A 10,089-nucleotide genomic window follows, 5' to 3' on the forward strand; every position below is an offset into this window, starting at 1 on the left:
CTTTGTTCCTAACAACTCCAGGAAAGCTGTTCAACAAGAACAAAAATATTTGTTATTTGCCTCCGGGAAGAAGATAAATAAACAATTTCTAAGAGATAATCTAATTATAGTATTCATTTTTAAAATGCACAGTTGTTTCTTTAAATGCAAGCACTATACTCCGTTGTTTATGAAAAGAAAAGAGAAAGGGCACACCATTGTAAAGATAGACATCTTCATGGTCTTAGACTTTATAAAATGACACACACCCTAGTTTAATTTTTACACCAAACTATTTAACATCATGCAAGGTCTTGGTTGCTAAGTTTTTTGTAATATTTATGTAATTCGCTGTCTTCCAAGTAGAGGAGACACACTTTCTTTAGTCATGAAGGCTCGTTGTTGTTTTCTTTTCTCCCCAAACCATTAACGATCCTTCTTCCTAATCTACAAATGATTTTTTTCTCATTTTAAACATTCTACACTTTAATGAATTATGTTTCTACCTTTGTAGATTATGATTTACCACAGCCATTTAGACAAGACATACAAATCAGGGGTCACCATTTGGTGGTAGGGATTCTTGTAAACATTTCTAAGAAGGCAGGTGAAGACTCCCACTGTTATTTTTATCATACTGTCATAACATTAAGATCCATAACTGAACCTTAAACATCCCAATCTGACATCAAAATCACAACAGATCCCTTTTCCTCCCAAATACATGAGCCGGTTGTCAGGGCTGACTGGTGTGTTTTAAAGGCTATCTTGGCCAAGGGTATTATTTTAAGAGATGAGCAAATGGGGAAACCCCAGAGCTGAGCCAATAAAATATGAAGTTAAGGTGCAAAGAAGCACTCATAAACGTTGCTTAGAACAAGGGGTTCATTGTTTCCAGCCAACCCTTGCAGTGGCTCCTCTGATCTCAGCCCCTCTCTGTGCGTCAGGAAAGCCTCTTCCTTCAACCTGTGGTTTTTTTCTCAAGCTGAGCTACTACATTATTTATGACTGTAAATGTGAGTAGCCAGTCTGTACGCTCCCTGTACACAGACACTGAGAGCCGCCCTCCCTTTTCCTCACTTTGGTATTTCTGTGTGGAAGGATGAAAGGGTTTTCCCCTGGAGCTGGTGTGGCTGGGGATGTTGAATTAGCTGCTGTGTCAGTATGAGGTAGACTGAGGATTTCCCAACACATCCTCCACCTGCACACCCAGAGACCAGCCTCTAATGACTCATTGCGTTCGTGTCTTTCTTTCGAGGGCTTTTTCAAAAATCTTCTATTTGTCTCTCTGTCTCATTCTCATTAGGCTATGCCTCTGTTACTCCTGATCTCCTTATTCTCTCTCATCAGCTCTTCTCCACTTAAGAAAAGGAAATTTCTTCACAGAAGTGGCAGGAATATTAAATAAAAATAATATAAGCAAAAGTGTCATATAAACTAAAAGAGAATCGCATTTTTATTAGAGTTTTCGTTTTGTAGTTTTTGTTTAATGTTGCATGTTCCCCCCCCCACCCTTTTTTTTAACCTTCCCATAAACTTCCCCTTTTAAATTTTAATTGATGTTCTCTTAAATTCTGTCAGTGGGATCCTCAGGCAGAGGGTGAGGAGGCAAGGAAGAATGGGATGGTGGAAGCAACAATTACAAGGGATGGCAACAGAGCAGTTCTCATGCCCTGGGGAGCTTTGCTCCTGATGGTGGAGGCCGTAATTGGCACATCATAACCTTTCCTTCTCAACTAAAAGGAAAACAGGAGACTGTACCTAAATGATCACTCTGTAACTAATTGATTTTCAGCTAATCTAAGCCTCCAGCTATGAAGAAACTAGGACCAAAGGCAGATCCCAGGAAGGGTGGGGGCAGTAAGGAGAAGGTGCCAAGAGAGCCTGGGGCTAGAAAGACCTCAGAACTAAAGAGAAAAAGCAAAAAAGGGGGGAGGGGGAGGAAAGAGGGAGGTGATATTTTTTAAAATGGAAGAATAAAAGAGAAGGCATTGGGGAGGTGGTGGGTGAAGTATTCCCAAGCCTTTCTGGAGGATGTTATCATCCCTTCCTACTTCCTGCTAAACGTTACACTGGCTTTTTGTGAGTGACCATTAAAACTTGCAAAAAGCTTTTACTTAAACTGTGATGGTAACTATCTCTGCTGCCATGCCCATCATTGGACAATAAAGTGCATTTAAAGGAAAACAAGAGTCCCCTTGGTCACAATGATGAATGCTACAGGTTGTTGAAGGAGAGAGAGAGCTCTCCACCCATAGCAACTTTTTTTCCCTTCAGAAGTTGAGTTTTAAAGAATAATATTTCTGCCATTATTAGCATTTGTGATTCCAGATATAATCCAGGAATGTGTACTATAATGGATTTAGATTATCTTTCCTCCCATCCCATTCTGTCTCCCTCAAAAAAAAAAACAAAAAAACTTGCATGTGTTTATGGGCATGTTTATGTTACACAAGTGTTAATAACCCTGTTGGAGACACTACATAGATAGGCATCTTTAGGTAGATCTGTATATAAATTCCTCTCCACTGGGCACTTGAGTAAGCCAAAAACAACAATAAATATCAATGATGTCTTTCAAATCTTTCAACAGAGTACATAAGCATTGTGTTTTTTTTCTTCTAGTGCCAGGAGAGTTTAATGATTTGAGGAAGTAAGAGGAGAAGGGTTAATTTAAAGTTTTGAAAGCATTTTTTTAAATTTCATACCTTAGCATGCTAAATATATTGTTATAAAATAAATACATGTAAGCATTACATTTATATATTTTTCTGCTTGAGAATTAATATATATTCTTAAAATATATGTAAGTATTTGACTCTAAGCCAACTGACCCAGTCAGTCGAAAACCATTAATAAACCCAAAGTTCTTCTTTATCAGAAAAATACATGGAGACTAAGAATGATATAAACATAAATTTCCTGTATTTACTGATTTTTTAATTCCTCTAAAACATCTACAACATTGTCATTTTAATTATACTATCACCATGTAATTGATTTCTAACTAAAAGATCTTAGAAATGCTCTACATGTTTATGTTTATATAAACAGAAGATATACTTAAATATTACAAGAAAATTACCAAGCAACTTCTTTTATTTGCATAGGTATTTGATATATAACCCTTAACATTTTTGATAAAGAGATGGCTAAAAAAGAACAAATTTACCATAAACACATTTTTGTTTCTAACAAAGTACTGTAGCATTGACTAAGAAAAAAATATTCACTGATATTCAATAGTTTTCTGGACAAATCAGAGAAGTCTACCTGTAAAAGCTAGAGAGTGTGAAACTGACTCAAGTTGGCCTAAAAATAATGCATAGAATAGAGTAGAAAGGTTCTCTTCACACAATTACTAATTAACATTTGTTTCTTAAAAATAAACAAATCACTACAATAATTTAAAGGTCAAAATAATGTGTTGAGTTTCATAGTTAGTTGTTTATATTGATCTTAACACAATTTCTTTACATTTTATTTTTTTCATTTGGTAAGCTAAATTGTTTTCCACTTATGGACAAAAAATTTTTCTCATCTGATATTTTTTAAATAGATATTTTGTTAAATATGATTCAGAGTTTGAAGTAAGTTTAATTGTTCTTGATGAGCAAAACTTATGTTGGAAAAAAATGTCTTCCTGAATGACAAGATAATTGTAGAAAATCTATTATTTGACTTGAAATGACACAGGCAAGCATTCATAAAAAGGATGTTACTAGATCCTTTTTATATAATTTATCTTATTACGGGAAATGTCAACAGATTCTTTTCATATATTTAAATATCCAGGTGACTTCCTCAATACAAATCCCTAGCCTATTGCTAATTTGATCATTTGCCCTTAGTCCCTATAATATACATATATTTTAAAATACTAAAATATAAAATAAAATTATCTTGAGTCTTATAAGAACATGAAACTTGTTGCAGATATTTGCTAATGAATGATTCATAAGGACACTCAAATTCTCAGTGCAGTTAACAATGATATTACAGTGTCATCTTTTCTAAGTACACTTTGACCCATTTTATCATGAAAGAAATACAGAAAACCTTTTTACTAAGGTTGCAACTTTTGGATATATTAGAAGGTATGGTCTGGGGATAATAAAATGAAATTGTGGTTCAATTTTCCTCAGAAAATTCAGTATCAGAATTAATTTATCAGTAATTTAATGTGAGAAATTTAGTTTGGAATATTAAATTTTAAAAAATCAATATTGTTTATTATTGAAGATAAATCATTACTCAGCAGTTCAAGTATGATAAAAATAAGTAAAAATTTTCTGAAGTTTATGTCCAATTATTTCTCTAGAGTAAAATGAATAATTATTTTTCATGGTGTATTTAATGAACTAGTTAGATATTATAATCCAAACAATATAACCAAAATTTCATTGATTTAAAAATGCAATCATTCTTAAATGATCAAAATGGTTCTAGAAGTCACTGAATAAAACTATTTATTATTGGTTTTGGTTTTCTTCTTCTATGTCGATTTACAAAAAGTAATGGCATATAGGTTCAAAATTATACTTAATTCCTTTCTAAAACACAAATATACTTCTTTTGTAAATGATCAAAATATTCAAATATAATAAAATATTTTATTAGAACAGATTTATACTGGGCTATTGTTTTTTAAAGTATATAATATAACACACTCTTCCGTAACAGATTTTAGATGACCTGAACTGATATTTTCAGTGATTTATTTTGTGAATATGTAAATCATGCAAGATTGACATTTTTCTATTACAATAGTAAAATTAATTTAAATTATTGAATAATGCTTTAGAAGTTGCTACAAAGTAAAAATATATCATGAGCCACATTTGCATGCCACTTAAAGAAGGAAAAGCAATCAAACAAATTTAGAACTAAGCTATATTTTAATGGCTTGAAAGTTTCAAATGAAACCTGTTAATTATATGTCAAAGAAAAGGTGTCCAGGACACCTGATTAGAGCAACCAATGATGACTTACTAAAAGTTAATATGAGAGCTTTGTCTCTGGTAACATGAAACGTATGATTTATTATGCACCTTATCCTTCATGCTAGGACTGCTGAGAGCAAATGAGCAGAGCACATTAAGCAACATACATTATAAAAGTATCATGTGCTATTAGGAGTTGTTGCTATCTGACTTTTCAAAGAATCTTTTTGAGATATATGAGGAAGTTTTTAATTAAGTCTATAATCAAATATGTCAATTTTAAATCAAAGCAGATTGCATATTTAAAAGTTTTTGAAGTTCTTACATTAAAATGTTCTCAATTCTTTCAAGTTGATTAAACTTGTTAATACTATTTTTAGCCTTCAAAATAAACATATTCTATCTTTGTATTATCTTGAGTGTCTGAAGAGAGTAAATTTTCACCTTCTGTATCTATTAAAACATTTAAATAAAACTATAGCACTTGTAAAATCCTTTTAAATTGGGAAACTTTACTATTATTGCAAGATGAAATATAAGGCATTAATTTACCATTTGATAGTGCCAATCTTTTAAAACTGCCATGAAAGTATCAACATTGAGTAAAACATAATTTAAAAAATTATTATATAATAATGTTATTAGTTAAAGAATTTCAATTAATTTTTACCTCAAATAAAAAGAAATTCTGTATAGGAAAAGACCATCCTGGCATGATTTACATTTCCCTTGATTCTGAAAATAATCAAATAGTTATTTATATTTTAATAATTACAGTTAAAAATGTTAGATTGAAACTTTGTTTCTAAAATATTTTTCAGAGAATTTCAGTATCTCTCCCTGAAGTTATTTGATAGTCTTCTTTTACATTATTATTTGATCTTGGTTAATTTCATATCAATATTTTTGCAGTAGTTGCCTCCCCTGAATGAGTGATTCTGAGTAGCATATAAATATACACTTATATGTTTTCTAAATTACTAACCAAAATATAGCTCAAAATGTCACTTTTACTTTTCTGTCTGTAAATGCTTTTTAAAAATATTCCATTATTATTTTTTGCTCCTATAGTTATTATGTATTATAACTATCGTCATAAATCTCCTTTTTTTAGACTGTTGCCTGTTTATTCATACATTTATACATTAAGTAAGGTTGATATTTTAACAAGCTCTGAAAAGACCCAAATCTACCCCAACTATATTTGTTCAATATTAGCTTTTTATATTAAAAATAAAATACATATATGACTTCATTGCCTAAGGCAAAACCTTACATTGCATCAATGAAAGAAAGGAAACAGAAGCTGGAGAGGAGTTATAGAAAATGACTTTATGTAAACATGACCACCTACCAGGCAGCTACTTTACCATTAGAAAAACTTCCACTTTGTAATAACATAGATTAACAAATAAACGAACAACATACCTAAGTTGACAAAACTCATGACCATGTCAGCATCATTCAGAAAGTTGGTATCATGTAGGCTGGCTAGAGGAGGACTCTGTGTGGTCAGGGGCGTCGTTCGAGATAACTGTATGCGACGAGGATACCCATTGGGAGAGGCTGGGTATCCCTTTCTTGCTCCTCTGGTCTCTCCTGCCAGGGATGCCCTCACTGAGTATTCCGACTCCTCAGGATTTTCTTCACTGGCCATAGCGTTGTATAGGTCCAGCATGAAGAGAGGTGCAGAGGAAGCTTGCTTTCCAGGTGAAAATGGTCTGGGTCTGTGAGGCAAACCCAAGATAGAGAGAATTTCCCTCTGTATTTCCCGTCTTTCATGGTTCCGTAGTCTTCTATAAATAAAACTGGAGTGAACATGATTGTCTCCCAAACCTCCTTTTGCATAACCCAGTAAAACCCAGCAGCTCCAGAGGAAACCCACAATACCCCTAAATAAAAATACACTCAGATGCATTTTTGTCCAAAAGCAAAGTTGATGTTTTTAGTCCTTCTTGTCCTCTTAAAAAAAATCTAAGTTTCAAGGAGGTACAATTTCCCAGTAGCAGAAAAAAACAAATTTACCTATTCTTCATGACAGTGACATTTCTGTACCCAACATCCTCACTGATTTTCCTGCCCTATTTTAAATATTTTGGAATATGTCAAGAGTAGTTATTTCTAAGAAAGCTAAAACTCAAGTTTCCAATTATCCACAGTTGTTAAGAGTTTTTGCTGCATTGATGTAGCAGAAGACGGCTAATATTATTTGATCAGATGACCTAGGCATTCCTATATAAATTTATGATAATCAGGCCTTTGGTATTTGAATGAACGAAAGTTGATCTTCTGACAAACTGTAGTTCCCAAAGTTATCTTCATTTGATCTTGAGTTCTTCTCAACCCTGAAGCTCTTTCCAAGACAAATCCTGATTTCTGAATCACAGATCTATGCTGATCTGCACCTTGGTGTTGGAATATATATTTGTCCGGCAGCTTGGTGATAACTTTAACATCTTTTGTGTCGTCTTAGTGTAAAATACGACTCAAGGTTGTACTATTCAAGTAAATGTGTTTCCCTGTATTTACTTGAAAACCTTCCTGTAAGTCCATTCACTCCCTTTCTCCTTCTTACAGTTAATTCCACCTCCAGCAGGCACAAATATACCAGCCCTCTTCAAGGGAGATCTAAAGAGTAATGTAAGCACAACCCTGCTGGGAAAGAAGAGGCTTCTCATTGTAATTTGAAACTGGTAAAGCAAAAAGAACTTAACCCTTTTGCTACCAGAAAAGCCTCCATTTTCGCAATTTTATAGTCACGTATCTGACACAGAACAGTGGTGAATGGGGCATATAAATTCTAGGGGGGAAAAAAAGCCAATTTTCAAGCAGCAGATTGAAAATTTTGCCACCAATTTTATGGAGTACTCTTTTAGATCTTTCTTTTATAGTACACATTTAAAACACTTCTACGTGAAGTCTCAGGTTGTGGCTAAATGAACATGATATGTTTCAGTTCTGTATTTGAGTTTATTTCTGGTTTTTACAAGTTATTGAAGTTCACTTCTTACAAAATAAAAGGAGGAGTTGTAAATTGAGGTTAATTTGTTGTTTCTTAATTACAGCCAGATCTTTTACAGTAGAGAATTAATCACCGGTAATTATATTTTAGATATCAAAGTCGTAGTTATAATAATTCAATAATGGTAATTAGGTAGCCCAGCTTTAGTGGTATTTAAATACCAATATTTTAAGCAGAAAAGTATATTCATATTTCTCTCATTAAGTAAGTGTGGTTGAAATACAAACACCCTAAAGATGTAGTGTCATGATTCTTAACTTTTAAGTACTTTTAGTTGAAATGAAAACTGACTTACAAATTAGGTACTTCCCATTAATTGTGCTCAGCACTTTGATTGGTTTTAACCCATGCAAATAGACAGAAGTCAAATATTGTTCATGACCACATGCAGATTGAAATTTGCCTGTTTAAAAGTTGATGGGTATAATGGGGAAAGTGCACACTTTTCTAAAATACCATGCTTAATCCGAGGAAATGAGCAAAGTACGTGTTTATCCTTAATGTTTAATGCCTTTAAAAATTGGAAGTCTCAATGTTTTTGTGCAGCTATAATTTTCCTTACAAGCTCTCCCTTAACCTTAGGGCTCACAGTACGTTCATTGTCTGGAATAGTATTCTGATAGCTGTGTTGATTTATCAAGCAAATTCTAGCATGATTATGAAATTTTAATGTTTTTCCTTTACTCTGCCTAGAAGCACTGCTTTCTTGTTTAATGTATTTTAAAATATTTCCCGTGAGTGTCTAAATCAAAGCCATATTTCTCACAAGTCCTCATTTCATTGGTAAAGGCAAGCTACTGAAAAGGCTTACAGGATCTGATTGTTTGCGTCACTTTTTTCTTACACAAACTCACGGCACTAAAATGTGATGATGCTATTTAATATTTGCCTTACTGAAAATTCTTTGTTAATAGCCATGTGCAGTAGAGGCGCCCAATGTTGGCATACATAGAACACGGATATCACGTGAATAGCAGGACATTTTGGAAGTAAAGGAAGAAATACCATTTCAATAAGAAATGGTTTAAACCACTAAAATTCTTGAAATTGTATATTCCATATCCAAACCAAATGAAGAATTTTTTTGGTCATTGGTGCAAATTCAAAGCAAGCACTTTGAGACAAAATGTTTCCCTTGGCATTTATAAAAACACACCCCAAATAAAGTATACGATGGTTTTCTTCTACATTCTATAATCAGTTATCCAGGTAATGAATTTGCTCCCTGTCTCTAAAACACAGCATAGAGCTACAAGGAGAAACTGGCCACTAGAAGAAGGGACAACTCCTAAAATCTTCCACTTGTGCTTCTTTTTCCCTTAAGACACAAGTGAAAAATAAAAACGAACCTAGGCAGCATGAGTCTCAAAAACTAATTTTCCTAAAGCATGATTTGTAATATCAACCACTGTGATTGTAATTTAGTTGCTTAACCAGGCACATAGCCTACCTCTATATTGGAAATCAATTGTTAATAATCTTGGTCAGAATTTTTAGTATCCACCCACTCCCTACCTTCTCTTTCAACTCAGACTAGACTTGGCAAACATTCATTTTTCAAAAGGATCAACATGTGCAACGAGAGAAAGAAAATAAAGATGACAAAAACCTGCCAGGAACAAAGAGGAAATGCTAACCACCAAACAAAAAGTCAGATTCATTTCCAATGAAAAGTAAATGTACTTTACCACATCGTTTGGTTTCCCAGATAGATTTATATCTAAGTATACGGGAGCAATTTGAAAGATAAAGTATTCTGCAAGTATGTGGCATAAATATTTTAAATTTCAGAGCATGTATTCAAAAAGTGTAGAAGTCAATGAAATTACTGAATCAATGTCTGCTGAGGAAGAAGTTGAGACAGGAAAACATCCAGGGCAACGTAAGAATTGTTTCTAAATAGAAGTACATTTCAATAAAAACTCACCTCGCAGAATGTACTATTTCACTGGGGTCTAAACTAATATAAGTGACCTTTCAGAGGGCAAAAGAGACAATTGAATGCATGTAGCAATACTTTTCGACTGTCATTTTTTTTCTTTTCGTTTTGTCTTCCCTAAAATTTGACACACTTAGCCCATAAGAATGTAAACCTACTATGTTCAACAGACTGACTTCATTTTTCCCCAGACTTTCAAGGCTGCA

The 10,089-nt window shown here is 33.3% G+C and overlaps 1 protein-coding gene across 2 annotated transcripts in view; it reads right to left on the minus strand.

Moving 5' to 3' along the window:
* The window catches only part of BMP5 (bone morphogenetic protein 5), a 114,553-nt gene extending 107,713 nt beyond the window's left edge, over positions 1-6,840 (minus strand). For both annotated transcript variants that reach the window (XM_054722191.1, XM_008155627.3), the window contains exon 1: positions 6,351-6,840. In XM_054722191.1, coding sequence (XP_054578166.1) covers positions 6,351-6,840 — 490 coding nt within the window. The remainder of the gene's footprint in view (positions 1-6,350) is intronic.
* Positions 6,841-10,089: the final 3,249 nt, after the last annotated feature.

The sequence above is a fragment of the Eptesicus fuscus genome, chromosome 10, assembly GCF_027574615.1.
Source record: "Eptesicus fuscus isolate TK198812 chromosome 10, DD_ASM_mEF_20220401, whole genome shotgun sequence".
NCBI classification, from domain to species: Eukaryota; Metazoa; Chordata; class Mammalia; order Chiroptera; family Vespertilionidae; genus Eptesicus; species Eptesicus fuscus.